General features: G+C 38.9%; 1 protein-coding gene across 4 annotated transcripts in view; it reads left to right on the forward strand.

Moving 5' to 3' along the window:
* The window catches only part of LOC143363220 (KICSTOR complex protein SZT2), a 281,412-nt gene that overhangs the window by 16,124 nt on the left and 245,900 nt on the right, over positions 1 to 19,388 (forward strand). For all 4 annotated transcript variants that reach the window (XM_076803815.1, XM_076803817.1, XM_076803816.1 and 1 more), the window contains exons 3-4: positions 2,822 to 3,139; positions 15,668 to 15,745. In XM_076803815.1, the coding sequence (XP_076659930.1) occupies positions 2,822 to 3,139; positions 15,668 to 15,745 (396 nt within the window). The remainder of the gene's footprint in view (positions 1 to 2,821; positions 3,140 to 15,667; positions 15,746 to 19,388) is intronic.

A 19,388-nucleotide genomic window follows, 5' to 3' on the forward strand; every position in this document is an offset into this window, starting at 1 on the left:
CAGCTAGCCGCTACAGTAGTATGGTTGGAAGTGTAGTTTGTATGTAATACTCTTGTGGTTCTTTAAATTTGTCTTCAGATTCGTAGTCTGTGGACGCTGGAGTACCATTTCGTGATGTATTGCTGGCGGAGTCAATGTTTATGTCTGGATTCTGTGATCCGTTTTTGAGTTTTTTAATAACACGATTTACTCTATTTTTTATACTTCTCCCACTTAATGTTTGATATACTACCGATAGCATACGTCTTGGGTATATTCTTGCGCTATTTCATACGCGTTTGCCCTGCCAGCGGAGTTCTCCAGGAAAAGGTGTTTGTATGAGAGGTTATTAATACTTTCTTTTATTGTTTCGATTTCCTTACTGATATTGTTGGTAGTATTTTCAGATAGTTTAATACGTTTGTGTTTTGTGCATGGTAATTTTGTGGAGGGTCGTTCTTCATCCACTAGTTTGGAAGTTGCCCGGGCAGATTCATAGTCGGTAATACAGATATCTTTAAGACTTACCGTAGTCGACGAGGAAGCTAATAATCTTTTATTACCAGTCTTTGGGTTGCTATTTGCTTGTAGTTCGTCCCGAGTATCAGGGGTCAGTGGTTGAATATCCTTAGTGGGGGTTTCTTCGGTTAGACGTGGTGTGTCGGGTGCAGAGGAATTGCTGTGTTGACATGATTCGGTGTTTGGATGGTATGTTTCTTGGTTTTGCGGGCATGCCTTGGCAATGTGCCCCTTTTGATTACAACGGAAACAGTTGAGTGTGTCAGTTGATACGAAGATCCGAAATTGCGTTTCTTCATAAGAGACCAGGAACGATTTTGGGATCTTGTTAATATCTTGAGGATTAATATAGATCTGTCTGTCTGTGTATAGATCTTTGAAGGCCAGCTCTCATGAAGGTCAGGTTGGAGGTAGTTCTGACATGATTATTTTTAAAAATCTCCTCGATGATATCGTGTGGGGTCGATGGTGAAACATTAGATAATATAATCCGCTGTGCAGTCGTTATTAATGGTCTTATGTTGAGTTTATTGTTATTGACTTCAATATTCTTGTATTTGCTTACAGATTGTTAGTAGATTAGTAACTGTGTTCTTTGTATCGAGGTATATGCAGATTCTGTTATTAGCTATCCGGGATATAAACTGTATGGCGTTTAGGCTTATTATTTTACGAAGCGCATATATAGTCGTCTAATGTTGCTCCTTCTATTGAATCGGTAATATTCGCTTAGTCTCGTTTTGGGAAAACTCCGTTAGATACCGTAGAGGCGTAAGACTTTCGGCTTGATTGTACTTGAGATGATGGTACTTCTTTAGTTATGGACATTTGGGCCTTGTTCCAGGGGGAAAGGTCCGAAACCCTCCCTCGGCGGGGATTTCCTCCGCTTATGGGTCAATCTCCCACGAGCTTCGGGTACCAACACTCACGTGCTCACGTATACACGCACGCACTATAACGACACAATAACGCTTCGGAACTCGCTATGGAACTCACACACAATAGACAGTACGTCCTATCGGTACGGTGGCTCAAGCCGAACTGACCTGACAGTTATTGCAGATCAAATTTGATGTTGGACAGTGTTATTATAAATCCATTTCTGCTCCTTCTCTTGTTCACTGTATCACCGCGGTACAACACCAACGCTCCCGCTCAGTGGATCCTGCTACCGACCGGATTCTTCGGCCATCGCGCGCCGTGGCCGCACTCTGATAACTCCTAAACAAAGCCGAGGCAGACATTTTTACAAAGGAAAATGTCGCTTCAAATGACCCTAGTAACCTCCCGTTTCACGAAGTTGATTGAATTTTGGGACACTCAGTAGAAATCTTGAGAGAATTCCCTTTAGGAATCTGTTAAGATTATCTCTGATATGAAACATTGTGGTTACCCTTCCTTTAACACTTTAAACAGAGACTCGGCTGCGAACCTTCAACTCATTGGAAACGATAACGTGACCCAATAATAAAAATAGACACCTCCTTTCATTTTTTGGGCATAGAAGCCATTCATTTTCATCCTCTTCGCTTTAGAATTGTGTAGTCACGCGTAGAGTCATGTCGTGCCGCATTCGTAAGAGTCAATTCCAGTGAGATCGGGTAGAGTATCTTTCGAATCAAGTTAACCTTATAGATTCCGCTATTTCGGTAATAATTCTATTTGGCATTCAACAATTGCTCTTACACTCCGCGTTGCTAGTACGTCAACACCGTGCACCTTAGGTAACAATACTTTTATTGTACACATACACTCAATGCAATCGCGACACCAACACTTGTAATACACATTCAAATCAGAATATATCTGTGTTGTTTGGTAAATCGTGCAATCTATAAAACCCTGAATTATTATCCAAAAGGGCAAAAATGACAAACTTCGAAGGCCTGCATTTTTAAACAAATTCTAAAGCTGCAAAATGATGATTTAACCCCCCCCCCCTCAAATTTCACGTAGACGACAACATATTTCATTTAGAACAAAATCGCCGATGGTGACGTCGAAAAGTGATCGATTTGCCATGGATTGACCCCTCCTTAACAAAGCTAAGGCGGACATTTTTGCAAACGAAAAAGTTACTGCAAGTGATCTCAAGAACCACCCGTTTCAAGGCGATCTGACATTTTTGAGACAACCTGTATAATATTTTATGTACCCCGTCTTATGCACTTTGTGATTTATGTTATGTACTTTGGAACTAGTTAGGACGTAAGTTTGGGGGACTACTGTGCTATACGATTCCTCGTGAAAGAGCATTGTTACTTTTCTCACTTATAATTGTAACAGAAATTTAATTATTATATAAAACGATTTTATATTACAGGAGAGAACTGTTTTAGAAGCAACGACCGTGTTTTTGTTAATGAAGAAAGGTTTCCCGATATCTCGAAATGTAAGAGCTCAATGGATGTTTGAGCATTTAGACACTCTGATAACTATTCAGTGCCAAAGTTCCAAACAGAAGGAAGCAGAAGAATTGGAAATTGTATCCGTATTGCCAAAAAATAGACCTCATTCTTGGGCTGCTGAAACAAGTCATCAATTCCTTTATAAAGTGACTTCTACGACATCAATAATATTTTTGGCGCACAAATACAGAATAGTACTTAATTTAGACTTAAGTCCTTCTCTCGCAACTGTGGTAAGTACTACATGTTTAACATATCACTGTTAGTATCTCCGGAAAATTGACAGCTTTATTAATGAAATTAAACTAAAGTAATTCAAAATGTAAACAAAATGCTTAAAACTGAAATAATCTGTTACAACAGGTGCTCAACATGATAACACAGTCCAACAAATTGAAACTTTTTTCATGATCTGCAATAACTGTTGGGTGTTTCTTATAGACTTTGTTATTCTAAAATTAAATCCAAAAGCAGAATTGCCTTATCACGCAACGTTTTCGAAAAAACATTGGTTTTCGCAAAAGTGCATGATTTTGATAAAAAATTAGGTGTTACGCAAAAACTAAACATGCGAGAAAGTTCAGATTTGAGTGAAAAGATAGAGGGGACTCTCATCTACATATCCATATAGTTAACTATATTTTTATGTATTTCCTAATAGTTGTAAATGCTTGTTAAAGTTTAAAAAAGAGATGCCGCGGATACTTCGTACGCTCTATGTATTTTTGTATTTATGTGGAAAATTCTTTATCTAGCAGGAATTTATTACACAGGAGTGAATTCTACAGACATTTCCGGTGAAGAAACCATTCATGAAAAGTATTTGGTTCCCTCAGTATATGAGCAGGTTAAGAAAATACTCGTTGACAACTTGTACGCTTTTTCCCGACTGGCCAGGACCGTCCCTATGTCTAGACATCATTGGTACCACTCAAATATGTCTTGGATACTTTTTTTTTATCTTTCTGGCTGCAAATCATTACACAGAATTATAAAAGTACGAGCAAGACAAGAAAAGTATTCAAGACATATTTGAGTGGTATAAATGTCGACTACGCATATGTACAGCCTTGGCGAGTTGAGAAAAGGCTGCAATGGCCGCGTCGCGCAAACGCGTGGCAGACAAGCTGTCAATGAATATTTTCTTGACCTGCTCATATATTAACCGAATCAAATACTTTTCGCGAATGGTTTCTTTGTCAGAAATGTCTGTAGAATTCATACCTGTATAGTAAATTCCTGCTAGATAAAGGATTTTTCGCATAAATACAAAAATAGAGCGTATGAAGTACCCGCGGCATCTCTTTTTTAAACTTTGACAAGCATTTACAACTATTAGAAAGTACACAAAAATATAGTTGACGATGTGGATATCTAGAAGAGGGTCCCCCCTATCGTTTGAGTCAAACCTGAACTTTCTCGCATGTTTAGTTTTCACGTAACACCTCATTTTACATCGAAATCATGCATTTTTACAAAAATCAATGTTTTTTCGAAAACGTTGCGTGATAGAGCAATTCTGCTTTCGGATTTGGTTTTAGAATGACAAAGTCTATTAGAATCACCCGACAGTTATTGCAGATCAAATTTGGTATTGTACAGTGATAACCAGGTAGGGAAAGGCAACGTCTGAAGCATTCTCCTACTGATTGCCTAGCCAATAATAGTCCCAGAACTATCCCCACTGCTGGTGTACACCCCGTGAGGGGCCCAGCAGCTCGAGAGACCTCGGTCGCCGAGAAGTGTAAGGTCACGTGGATCAAAGAATAGTACAATGATAAGCCGTTTAAAGCCAGTTTCCCGTTATAAGCCAGTTTAAGCCTCGTGTTTAAAAATCATCGAAACTACCCTCACCACCGCGGGATATGTCCCGTGAAGGGCTTAAGCTCAAGAGCCGCCGCCGCCGAGGAGTGTAACATAACACGGTTGGATATATCGGTGTGAGACCAGAAGACCACTACTAATCCAACAACAAAACTAATTTATTTTTCGTTATTTTTTTATAAAACTTTTACCAACATATTCGTGGCTTTTTTTCTAATGATAGTAATACCGATATAATTCCGATGATATTTACTTGTGTAATGAACGATTAAAGTTTCGGACGCAATGAAGAACAACGTATGGGAAAGAAAGAGACACGGAGAGTCGAAGTGTTCCGGAAAGATGAAAGAGTGACGTGAGCTCAAGCGTTTAAATAAAAAATCAATTTTTTATAAGACTTTCACCAATATATTTGTGTCATTTTTCTGATTAAAATAATACCAAACGCGATACAATTCGGATAATATTTACACTAATTTTCTGTTAATGTAATTGTAATGGGAAGTAACTTTAATCGTTCATTACACAAGTAAATACTATCGGAATTATATCATATTTGGTTTCATTTTAAGCAGAAAAGTGCCACGAATATGTTGGTGGAAGTCTGATAAAAAAATAATGAAAAATAAAGAAGTTTTGTAATTGGATTAGTAGTGGTCTTCTGGTCTCACACCGACATACCCGACCATGTTATGTTACACTCCTCAGCGGCGACGGCTTTCGAGTTTTGCTGTCCGTTTCTTGTCACTATGCGAGAGTATGACATAGGTTTATGACATGAGACTGATAGTGACATTTGCGTTTCCATTATGCACTATGTATTTAAAATACAACGTTCGGCGAGGACCTCAGATTTCGTCTAAATGTCTGTTGCCAGAACCGCACAACTGACTTATAGCGGGAATTCACTGTATCTCCTGGACGATATATGTCCGTGACTAGACCCGTGTTTTGGGCATATATCGAGTAAACACTGTACTACCGAATTTATTAGAATATGTGCTATTAGACGTGCGCCTATGTTTATGGTACCATCACGACGGCTGTCCAGCACATTCGGCTCGAAGAATTCTTAATATATTGTAAAATATAATTAAAAATCGTTAGATTGGGTGACCTGGACATCGACAATGGCCACCGCTATAACCAGATTTAACGCGATTGAATTTTTTCGTTATACACAGACCGTGTGCTACTATTAACCCCTTAAGGACCGAATTATTTTATAAAACATCTGAAAAACCAAGACCGAGTGGCGGTTGTACGTATAGAAAAAGTTGTCCAGAATGACAATATGATGACATATTGTAAAGTCATTGAAATCAGTGAAGGGTCCCCTTTTCTAGATATTTATGGTCCTTAAGCAGTTAAGGATCACTATATACTTCACTGCACAATACAGTCAGTGGGCGAACGCTTCAGACGCTGTCTTTCTGTTTCTCGGCATCTGTTACAGCAGGTTAGATCGGTTTTAAGCATTTTGTTTTCATCTTTGTTCAGAATCATGTCCCTGACAACATATTTACAGTTCATCGAAATCGAAATCCAAGATGGCGTCAGCTTTCTGTGTAATTACCGTACTTACCTTTTTATTACGATAAGTAGTTTCATTAAGTTTTATTCAATAAAGTTTCAGTATTTGAAGCAAGTATTTTACAAAAAGAGCATACAAATGCTGTATAACTGCGTTTTTTCGCTCCACTGCATGCTTTTCAAGCTCTTTTCATTAGTCCCTTTTCCTATTATTTTCGTAATTTTATTTTTCTTCATAGGTATCGAAATTATTTAGATTTTTAAACTATACCGTAAAATATTTTACAATAAATTTCACTGCATAACGCGGTCTGAACTGATTGAAAAACTTATTACAAATGAAAAGGACTATACCTATCATGGTCGATGAAATTTGACTACTTTTATCTCCTTATGTACCATAAATAAACGTCTCGGTTTCGCGATAATCGAACACGATGGCGACGATATCCGAAGAATGCGTCGAAGAGAGTTGGCAGTAAAAGTCACAAATGTGTGACACCCGCTGATACTACAGAGTGTCCAAAAAATGTTGTACTTCCTTGAAGGGGGTGATTCCTGAGGTCATTTGAAGTAACTTTTTCCTTTGCGAAAATGTTTTCAGCGGCTTTATTAAGGAGTTATTAACGAAACACACTGACCAATCAGAGCACGGATACAGTGAACGTATTCCAGCTCGGCAATAGGTCCCTCTGAGCGTGGGGTTGGCATTGGCCGAGCCGGAACCCGACCGCTGTTGCCGCGATCCGATTGGTCCGCGTTTTTCGTTAATAACTCCTTAACGAAGCCGCGGAGAACATTTACACAAAGGAAAACGTTATTTCAAATGATCTCAAGAATCTCGTCTTTCAAGGGAATACAACATTTTTGGGACACCCTGTATAATAGTGGTCGCGCATTCGTCATACTCACAGGTAAAGTGTTAACAGGTGAACTTTGACAGTTTATTCATTCTATCTATAGTGTCTTTTGTTTCATTCGCGTTTCTGTTCATCATTCGAATTAAAAATAATAGCTTGAATGAAATATAGTATGATAGAAATCATACTAATATCTTATATTACACAAAAAGTAATAAAATAAAGGATTGATTAAACCAGTTAGCTGTTTTTGACGAGTATACTTATCATGAAGAAATGTCAATATTTTGTGTTATGACGAGTATGCTCGTCATGCGTAAGAAGTAGTTACAGTATGTTGTTTAAATTGCAATTTTAGCGAAAACTAAAAAATATATTCGTTAACTTCAAGATGTTTTAAATATGTCATATTACTTAATTCCATATTATAACAGCCACGCATACTCTGTGTTTAACGAGTACACACGTCATCGCTTAATTTTTGCGACCCAATTTAGGTATACATTTTTCAAAGAGCTTGCAACAGCTAACTGGTTACGCAAATTCGAACTGTACGATCTAACGATTTTGATGAAACTTATGTGAGATATAATTCTGCGAAAAACGTTTGACACGTGTTTTTGTTTATCGACAACCATCCACTTCGAAGGGGTGAAAACAACCCTCGAAATTGGAGGTCAAAACCACAATTTTTGAGATATCTCGGAAACCAGAAGACGAAAAAATTGAATTTTTCAAAAATTGTGTGTTTTCTAATGGGAAATGTAGTCTCGCAAGAAAATTTTGACAAAAGTTTATTGTTTAAACAATATATTAAAAATTTGATTTTTTTGGCAATTTCTCTTATTTATTGTTAATTCATTTTTATGTAAACTCGGGTGTGTGATCTTTAATCATAATAATAATTATGCGTAATGAAAGATAGTCTTGCACCTGGCGAGCGGAGGAAGGAATTTTTGTTTGTTTGCAGAAGTATAAGCATTTAGTATAAACGTGTATAGTATTTTGAACAATACCACTAGGTTATATGTCGTCTATTGTTTTATTACTACCTAAAGAAGGTAGTGCAAGCAGCAGCGTGACGCGGTGCCAATCACCGCGTCGCGGCGGTTTAAGGGTACCGACTATTATAGCCAATTCGCCTGTGAATTTAAGCGATCATTGGGCCTTCGGTCAAAATAAATCTGGAACTTTTTTAAACTGTAGATCCGTAAGATAATTGAAACTGGAGTGTTCCTTGTTGTACAGTGAATTCTCGTTACGAGTCAGTGTCAACCTTACAATTTGGAGTCACTGGAACTACCCACACCACCGCGGTGATGTGCCGAAGCTCGAGAGCCGTCGCCGCCGAGGAGTGTGCCACACATTGTCAGGTATATCGGTGTGAGGCCAGGAGACCATGACTAATCCAATTCCAAAACTTCTTTATTTTTCATTATTTTTTTATCAGACTGCCACCAACATATTCGTGGCACTTTTCTGATTAAAATGAAACCAAATATGATATAATTCCGATGATATTTACTGTAATTTGTGTAATGAACGATGAATGTTACTTTCCATTACAATTATATTAACGGAAAATTAGTGCAAATATGATCCGAATGGTATGGCATTTGGTTTCATTTTAATCAGAAAAATGCCACGAATATGTTGGTGAAAGTCCCATGAAAAAATAATGAAAAATAAAGAAGTTTTCTTATTGAATTAGTAGTGTTTATAATTTTCCATAGGTCTGGGAATCTTTAGTTAATCGGAGTCGAAGAGTTGTCTCGGTCTCGCCACGCACTGCTCTTTCACGACTTCTCCAGTCCTCTCGCGGTCGCCATATTTCGGTTCTACTCGGCTGTACTCGGCCTCGCTCGGCTCTCGGTGGTACAACCTCGACTACATTCGGTTATAGCTCGCTTTTCGGCGACACGACAGTAGTAATGTCCTGGTCTCACACCGATAAACCCAACCCGTGTCATGTTCACACTTCTTGGTGGGGAGCTTCTACGTGGAACATTGTATCGGAGAAAGACATTTTCTCAGTCCTCTTGTTACTATCAGTTAGTAGTCATAGGCTTATGACTTATAGATGGATGTGACTCTTAGGTTTTCAGCGTGCACTGTGTATTTCAAATGCGACGCTCGGCGAGAACATCAGATTTCGTCTAAGAGTCAGTCGCGAGAACCGCGTAACTGACTCGTACCGAGAATTCACTGTATATGGTAGCTCTGAAAAGAACTGATTTTATTTTGGGTTCTTCTTGTTCCAAATCTTCTTCGTCTTCGGGAACATTAAGAGAAGTCGGTTCGTCCGTTAGGTTGCCGATTATTAATTCTTGTTGCATGTACCCTGCTTCTCTGTACCTATTAATCAGGTCTATAATATTCTGTGCCAGTTCAATTTCCTTCCCATTCGTGGGGGTTTTCTTGTTATTGTTGCTGTGACTATGTTTCCATGAAAATGTTTATAAGATTCATCGGATTGACCTTCATATTTGTAAAAGCGAATCTACAACTGAACAATCAGGAAAAGTAAAAATAATATGATTATTGTATGTTTACCTTGATTCTTTTTGAATCTCCTTAATCTTTATTCACCATTATAACAAATAAAAAACATTTTTGTAACACTGGAATTATGATAAATACAACAGAATTATAGCAGTATCGCAATTAGGGTTTTTCTTTGAGATGCAAAACTGTGCCGGTTGTAGCGTGTCTGGTAGTTATATGAACCAAAATAATAATAATAATAGTAAATAATATTTTTTTCAGTTTAGTTGACATTTCTAAGAATCTGAACCAAAGAATGCCGTAAAATTTTATTACTTTACAAATGGCGACACTTTGATCATTTAAGTGTGATTTTCGCAATAAATTTGCGCTTTATTTGTTTAAAAAACGGGATTAAAATATTCTGGGCTATATTATAAACTAAAGGTGTGCAAAATTTGAAGTTGATCGGTCAAATAATTCTTGAGTTATCTCCGGCGCAATTTTAGAAAAAATGTTTTCGAGAAAAACGCGTATAAAATTTTAAGTCAAGAAAAATTGTAAGGTATTCATATTTACAGCTGTCGCAGTCTAATCTGCCATTCCTGGGCCATATAGTAAACATTCTGCTTCCGCAAATAATGTATTTTCTTCTAATTATTCACTAGGCAACTTCATTAGGTAACGAGATAATCAGATAAGCGCGCTCAATACGTGTGCTCGAAACGTTGTTGAATTTTTGCCTATAACTTTGAGAATATATATTTGAAATATGTCAGAAGCGATTTATGAAAAAAAATTTAGATTTTTATAGGATTCGCCCCCTTTAAATCGAATTTTCAACTGTATACAGGATCTAGCCGGATATAGGGGTCAATATCGTTCCCAAGCCAATATTGTAATCGAGCATGTGCCATTCGATAGCGTATCAAGGAAAAACGAAAAACACCCTACATCTCGTCTGTAAGAATAGTTACTAATATTAAAGGTACTAATACTATACGTACTAATACTAAATTTTTACTAAAACTAAATTATGTTATTTTTTCTTAATTCTTTGCTAAGCATATTATGCTATGTGAAACATTTCCACATTCAAAGAAACATTGTGCAGACCTTCAACATCACTATAATGCAATAAACGAAAACTGATACATATGTTACGAATCTGGGCCGAGCGGTAGCGCATGTGGCCGGCGTGCGGTTTATAGTTTATAGAAGAATAAGGCTTCCTATTGTTTGTAACGGTCTCTAATTTTAATACTATAGATTTAATTCATACAACTCATGCGGTAAGATTGTATCATATGGAAACGGTCAACTAAGAATTGCTGGATCTGAATGGTGGGTTAAAATCAACTGTTACTCAAAATTACCTTGAACTAAATTGTATATTACTATACCGTGTTTTCAACACCGTCAGTTAATGTATAGATAGTGTCTCACTGCGGGACCTTTGAAGATTTTCTTTGACTTGACGTGGTTCAAATCCGGCAAAAATTAAGTTGTTTCCACAATAACATTTGAGCATTTTTCAATAGACTTTTTGAGAATTTTTGATAGACCATTTTAAAATCATATTTGTAGTAATTGTACATAATTTTGCATAAAAATATTTTTAGCTTATCTTTTATTTCATCATTCCTGTGATCACTGATATACTCCTCATAATAACGATAAGTCTAGAGATCGAACAACAATGTTGCTAAAATCAAATGCGTGTATTTGATTTTGACACCATTCTATTGTTGAATTATACTCGAGGGAGACAATTTTACATATCAATATAAAACTTGTGTTTTTTCCAATGTTTTCGTTTTTTTTTTCATTTCTCTCATACATAGTTTGTAACTTGGAAAGTCGGAAAAATGTCTTAATATGTGGTTCGATGTCTAAAATGTGTCAGATATTTAATGGTTAAAGTAAATAAGGAAAATGCAGCAGATTTTTCAATTTTTTCTTGTAACTACCCTGTTACGTACGGAGAATATTTTTCATTCGACATTCTCTCAAGAATCTTTCAAGATCGTTTCTGCCAGGAAACTCTCGTCGATTTAGAATCGTGCAGTCACGCGTACAGTTACGTTGGGTCACATTCCTAAGAGTCAATTGTAGTGAGATCAGGCTAAAATGCCTCTTCGAATCGAAGTAACCATATACAGTAAATTCTCGATATATGTCGCCGAGACCTGGATGATAAATGTCGCGGAATTATCCCCACTATCGCAGGGTATACCCCCTAAGGGGCCAAGAAGCTCGAAAGACCTCGGCCACCGACGAGTGTAATATAATACAGGTCGGGTATATCGGTGTGAGACTAGGAGACCACTGTAGCGACTCGACGGCTACCACGTCCCCGGAAAAACCCGGTTCGGTTATATGACCGGAATTACCCCGAGGGTCTTTACCTAGGCCCATTACGAACCAGACGAGGATGGGTCTGCCGCACATCTGGCAACCAGACTCGCCTGGCCCGATATCGTCTTGCCGGTAAATGGCCTTGGTTCGCATCGGGTCCAGCTACCCCAGGTATACGTACATACCTGATAGCTGGCCCCGTGCAGCCGAGAAATTTCCCGCGGACGTTTCCGCATCTGGCAAAGTTTTCCGGGGACGACCTTCGTCTCCCCTCTATGGGACTCGTTGTCCTTTGGTAGTGGACAAAATAAAAAGCCCTCCGTAGGCGTCGGAGGGTCTCATTTTTGCCTTTTGCTGCAACCGGGTCGTGACAGTCGTCGAATACGATCTCGCTCCCTCGCGCCTCGCTAGTCCGCGTTCGAAGTTTGTATATTCCGCGAGCTCCGAATAAAGTCTACGTCTCAACCTGAAAGTGGATAGATTTCCACGGTATCCTGTTCCGCCTACATCCTATCCACTTCACCACTAATCCAATAACAAAACTTCTTTATTTATCATTATTTTTTTATGGAATTTAACCAACAAATTCGTGGCATTTTTGTAATGAAAATTATACCAAATATAATATAATTCCGATGATGTTTACATGTGTAATGATCGATGAAAGTTTCGGTCGCAATGAAGGACAACGTATGGAAAAGAAAGAGAGACGCGGAGAGTCGCGGCTGCCGGCACTGTTAAAAGGCACGCGTTTGCTCAGACCTTTAAAACAAAAATTAAACTTTCTTATTATTATTTGTTTTTAATGACACTTCTACCAATATAGTTGTGGAATTTTTCTTATTAAATTGATACCAAACACGATAAAGAAATAAAACTTAAATTTATAACAGTCATGTTAGATCGACTAAACTTCATTTTTACCTGTTTCCACTAACCGTCCACTTATTTTTGTCCCTGACTGTATATGTATGACCAAAGTGACACCCTGTTTTCTCTTTCATCTCCACAGCGTGTTTACAAAAAAAAAAAAGTAAACAGACGCCGCTTCGGGACAGCAAATATTTCGAAAACTAAAATCGAGCGGCGGTAACATGTATAGGGAAAAGTTGTTCAGAATGGTGACTTTGACCACATATTTCAAGGTCATCAAAATCGGTGAGGAGGACAAACTTATATATAATTACCATAAATATCATCGGAATTATATCATATTTGGTGTCACTTTCATTAGAAAAATGGCACGAATATGTTGGTGCAAGTCCCGTAAAAAAATAATGAAAAATAAAGTTTTGTTATTGTTCGATTCCTAGCGGAAGCATGCCTCCTCGCAGATAATTCGCGCGTCCGTCTGTACCATTCGTTAGGCACGCGAGGGTTTCAGATTTGTACGCTGCGGGCCTTATGGTCCGCACATTCGGCCAGGAAGGGCTGCGGTCCTCCTGAGCAAATACAAAGACCACTCAGGCTAGGCTAATTTACGACGCCTAAAAAGTCAAGAAGACCGAATCATGCTAAAGAGTACCCTGTCCTTCGTCACCGGACCCAGGTCAGAAGTCATAAATTGCACTTAGGGTGCATCGTCGAACACGGTCGGAAGTGCAATAAACCATCTGCGGGCCACTTGGGCCAAAATACGCGCACTGCTTCAGGGTTCAATAAAAAACGCACATTTGGGAAATTCGCAATTCTGCTTGAGGCGGAGACTTCCTTCTCCACCAACGAGGAAAACGCAGGAAGATCCTCCTACTTCAAGCAATCAACAAATGAAGACATTTCTTCCCCCGTCAGCCTCTCATGTCCGAAATGACGACAAGCGAACCCTAAAGCAGAAGAATTAGAATCTAAGTTGGCTCCGAAAGAGCAACATCATCACGGGGCTACAAGGATCACAGCATCCTACGAGTAGTTTGAAATCACGCAACCTGTTTGTCCGTCTAAGTTACTCCGCATATTCACATTTATCTTTCATCGTTACCAGCCACTGTTCCATAGTTTAACTAATCACCTAATGTTAATTCGGCGGGTGATCGTGGTAGTGAAAGTTTAATAAATTGTTAACAAAAAGACTCGATTTATTTTCAAATCACTACACACGGGAATTTTCAGTTATCATATTAATAGTGATCTCTTGGTCTCATACCGCTATACCAGGCGACCGACGCCACTCGATCTTCATTGTTCTTTCCTAGGTTCGGCGCGGATCAAAGAATTTATCCTGGAGGATAAACGACATCAAGACCCGTGTTGCTGACATATATTGAGAATTCACTGTAGAGTAATAGTTCTATATATTTAGTATTTATCAATTGCTCTTAGGCGCCGCATTGCCAGTGTGTCAACACCGAGTATTCTTAGATAATAACATTTTTATTATAGACAATCAATTCAATTCAATTTAATTCAATTCAGTCGCGATACCATAACCTGTATCACACAATTAAGCAGAGTATAGTGTTGTTTAAGCAGTGTTGTTTGGTAAATTGTGCAATCTAATACAAAACTCTTAGTTATCGTCCAATATCCTAATCCAGTACTCGAACGTTTCTACGCGACACAATCTCACAGCTCGGATTGTATCAATTAAATTATACTAGTTACGAGGCCTACTAACGATCCTAGCGACTCCCTGATCTCGCATCAGGTTCATTCGCAACATACCATAGTCCAAATAAAGATTTCTCCAATTCAGTGTCGCCAGATGAGGGGAGGGGGCACGAATTGGGGGGCAAAAGTTACCCTCTCTCTGACAGTACCGGAGTATGCACGACAGAGACGAAACGCGTCAAGTGACCGGGCTGCGACGGAAGCGTGTGGAATAGCGCGATAGGAGGTGAAATTAGGGTGGAGGAACAAGTCTTTATCTGGCTTCTCTGCTCCAACCTAGTGTGTTGGGGCGAATAGTAGATCCCTTCGGGTCCACAGGAGCGCGTCCCTGTACCGGCACGTTTGTATGCGTGTACGTGTGCGTGGACAGTCAGTCGGTTTTCGGAATTACGTGCTAAGCACGATGTAAACATAATCTATAGAAATATATGCATGAGTTTGTGTTCGGTCATACGCGTGGTTCTTCATTTCTACTTCTCATCGACGGGGCATAACATAGTGGCCCCCTAATTTCGCATTGGGTTCGTCCACGACAACTATATTATCCTGCGGCACCCTGATTTCGCTTCACGTTCGTCCGCACACCTAACTAACAAATTGAAACCATATTCCAACCCTAAAAAACCTTCCGCCGGCCTCTCACGCTGCTCGCGGCCCTGGCTCGTAACGACCCTTAAAAACAAGGTGTAAGGTTGAAACTTGGCAGAAAGGGTTCGACAATTTTTTGATAAGCTGCCGAACGTGCCACTTTCGGTTAAAATCGGTTGAAAGGCAGTATTGACTCCCTTAACCGGCTAAACTGCTAGACCCTCCGCGTTCATTTTCAAAAGTGATTTCCTCGATAATTACAGGATGTCTCGAAACTTCTGAGGAATTCTGAAGGGGGTGATTCCCGAGGCAATTTTAACCATACGGAACGTAGCGTCAGTGTCGTACGGTCGTTGAGTCGTGAACAAGAGAAGGAGCAGAAATTGATTTTAACTCTTTGCGATTTTTTTTTTGTAGGCATGATAGTTGTATTGGTTATTTTTGGGTAGAATGAAAGTCGTATTCGTATTCACCACATTATTAATACAGTTTATCGTGGTATTTCAGGATATACAGCATGGCGAAATAGTAATAGACGAAGTATGTGTTGCAACAAAACACTTCCTGGAGGGTATCATCAAACCTGTAAGTAGTAATTCGTTTATATAAAAATAACTGTCATAGTTGATTATCCCCGTTAAAAGAAGTATTTTTTGGATTTTCTACTTGTACTTTTTGGTGTTGTGTGGTACCAGATTATCAATAACGTTACATGTTTACGACTTCAAACTTCATAACAAATGCAAGTAGATCATGCACTGCATGATCTATTTTATTTGTTAATTCTGACGATTGCTTGTTGAATTTGAGATTCGCGTGATAAATTGTTCTTTGATCACATAGTGACTGGACTGACACTACCGAGTCGCTGACGATACTGTCAATATCGGTCTACAGATTTCGATTCGGTATTGGTATATATCAAAGGCAAAAATGTTAAAAGAAATCAATACTTCTTTGACATATACAGTGGCTCACGAAAGTATTCGAACGCTTACGTTTACAAATTTTAATGAATAAAATGAGATGTACTAAACTAATCTGTATAGAACAATTTGGCATCTATAGTAAGGGGGAAGTCTCAAGAGTATGTCAGTAAAATTTGAAAAGGATTCAACAACGTAGGCAGAAGTTATGATATATTTATTAGAAACACGCATAATAAGTGACTCACAAAAGTATTCGAACGCTACATATATTATTACATTATTTAATGTTAATATTTTGTTGGACCACCTTTAGCAATAACGATGTGTCTCAATCGACGTTCCATACTATAAACCAATGATTTTGTAAAAGTACACTCAATGGAATTCCATACTTCTATGATTTTTTGTTTCAACACCTCCTTTGAAGTTATTCGATATTTATTTCATCTTTTTCCGATTTCAGCCCATAAATTTTCAATTGAATTTATGTCTGGACTTTGCGGTGGAGTAGTTAACATATGTGGTGTGTTATATATGATCCATTCTTTCACAATTCCTGCAGTATGCTTGGGATTGTTATCTTGTTGGAAGTGGAAGTCTTCCAATAATCCTAATTTACGGGCACTTTCTTTAAGGTTGTTCCTTAAAATATTTAAATACTTATATTTATCGAGTATTCCATCAATGAATACCAAATTTCCGGTGCCACTTGCTGCCATGCACCCCCACACCATAACCGATCCATCTCCGTGTTTCACTGTTTGGTGTAAATTTTTAATTTCCAATTCCATATTTGGTTTTCTCCAAACATAATTTTGACCATCTGAGGCAAAGATGTTAAATTTAGACTCATCCGAAAAGATGACTTTATCCCAGAAAAAATGATCTTTATTGAGATATGCTTTTGCAAAAGCCAGTCTTTTTTCGATTTACCGCATTAATATATGGCTTCTTTCGTGGTACACTGCCATGAAAATTATTATTTCATAAGATTCGTCGACATAATTCGGGATGAACTTCTTTATGAAATATATCAGCTACCATATTTGCGAGTTTAGGAGCGGATATATTAGAATCTTTTTTTATTTCGCGAATTATAATTTTCTGTTCTCTGTCAGTTAATTTCTTTCGTCGACCTGATCGAGCGTTGTTCGCAATTGTTCCTTCATTTTTTGATTTTTTAATAATATAATGTATTGTAGACTCACTTCTGTTTATAATTTCTCCAATCTCGTTGTATGATTTTCCATCCTTATGCAATCGAAGTATCATTTCGCTTTCACACTTGTGTTTCTGACTTTTTAGTCTTCATTTTAACTACTACTGTGCACAGTTCTACGTTGCTGTTACGGAAACGATGCCTTAACATCAACTGAACGTACCAATGTTTTCATTTAGTAGTAATGTGTACATTCCTTTCTAAGAAAGATGAAAACATATTGTATCTGAACACAACTTTATTTTCACCCGTTTAACGAATTCCACGGATTTGTGTAATGGTTCGATGACGGAATGGACAACTGAACTGAAAGTTCGCTCGCGCCCTTTACATACTGTTCCCCTACTCTTATCAACTAAACTGAGATTCGTGGAAAAGGCTAAAGCTGTCGCTTTGTACTGTTTATTTTAAACCGTCGTCCCAGGTATACAAATTCTGGGCTCATCCTTGCATGCCACCACATGCGCAATGACTTTCGCCAGACGGTTAATCGCTTTAATTTACAATCATATTTCCTTTTACCCGAACCTCGCGACTCTTTGTAGCCTGGCGGCCCCGGATCCACCTTTCGGGTTTTCCGTGCTCGCTAGAACCCTTCAGGTGAGAAAGTTCTCCAAATTGAGGTGTTTTTTGCGGCCTAAGATAGACACATTGTGACTATCTTTACACGCTATTGGCTTGAGATGCAACAAACGCTATCGCGCGTAGTCGCCAAAGTCAACGAGATTCGAGTGTTTACTCTTTGTGGTATACACAATTTTCGTATCAAATGACTAGCAGTAGCCATCCTCCACTAATCTCTTACAATATTTCACATCTCGTTCCGTGTCAATTTCGCATACATGAATTCTGCAGTTAAAAACAAAAATACGCATTTCTATCTGTAACACATATCAACAGCGTTACAGCGTTCGAATACTTTCGTGAGTCACTTATTACGCGTGTTTCTAATAAATATATCATAACTTCTGCCTACGCTGTTGAATCCTTTCCAAATTTTACTGACATAATCTTGAGACTTCCCCCTTACTACAGATACCAAATTGTTGTATACAGATTAGTTTAGTACATCTTATTTTATTCATTAAAATTTGTAAACGTAAGCGTTCGAATACTTTCGTGATACATAAGTATTGTCCATGTCTCGGTGACGCGACCCCCGCGAATCCGCGACTCCACGTTTCTACCCGGCAATGAACACTCGTCGAACGACGACCACGCGGCCCCTACGAATTTTTCGAATTTCACGGTAACACCGGCGACGTGATTTCGTCGTTGCGCGACCCAATATCTACGCGTTATCGAAACGCTACCCGAGCCAGCACGAAATTAACGAAGCCTGGCTGGCATTTACCGGCGGCAGCTGTTCCGCACGGCTTTCTTTCTTTCTTTCGCTCGTTCCTCCACTGGCCCCTTGGATTCGGCAGCACTTTATGGTAGATCACTAATCAGTTAAATGGGCTATTCCCACTCGCGGCTCGGGAACGCGGAAGCAGAGCGTCCCCCACTTTCCCCATCTTTTCATTTCCCGATACGCTCTACCCTATATGCGAGATGCTCTCGCGCCAGGCACGGACCCCGCGAAGAATCGGTGTGGCACGACGGTAGGCACGGACCCCGCGAGAGGGGCACCCGGCCGCCGGGGGAACCTCGAATTTTCCGAATCGTTATCGGACTAATTCATAATTAAGAAAGTTTAAATTTTGATTTAAAGGCCTGAGCTCTCACGGCAGTCTTTCATCTTTCCCGAACGCTTTGTCTCTCCGCGTCTCTTTCTTTCCCATACACTGTCCTTTTTGCGTCCGAAATTTTCATCGTTCATTACATAAGTAAATTCACGGTTCGACCGTCCTCGTGTCAAGACGTGCCTATGTTTACGGTGCGACTCTAGAGTGTTCGGTTACGTGTACACGAGTAACTTCAGTGTAGTGAATTCTGTGTTCTTTCGTTAAAATAGTGGTTTTTCTTCGGTGTTTTTTTTCCATATTGCCAGAGGGTGCACTATGCACCCTTCACCATCTCCAATGACTTCTGACTACAGGAGTCAGTTGGAACCTTTAAACTCAAGAAATAGAATTCT

The sequence above is a fragment of the Halictus rubicundus genome, unplaced genomic scaffold (genome assembly GCF_050948215.1).
Source record: "Halictus rubicundus isolate RS-2024b unplaced genomic scaffold, iyHalRubi1_principal scaffold0028, whole genome shotgun sequence".
Classification (NCBI taxonomy): Eukaryota; Metazoa; Arthropoda; class Insecta; order Hymenoptera; family Halictidae; genus Halictus; species Halictus rubicundus.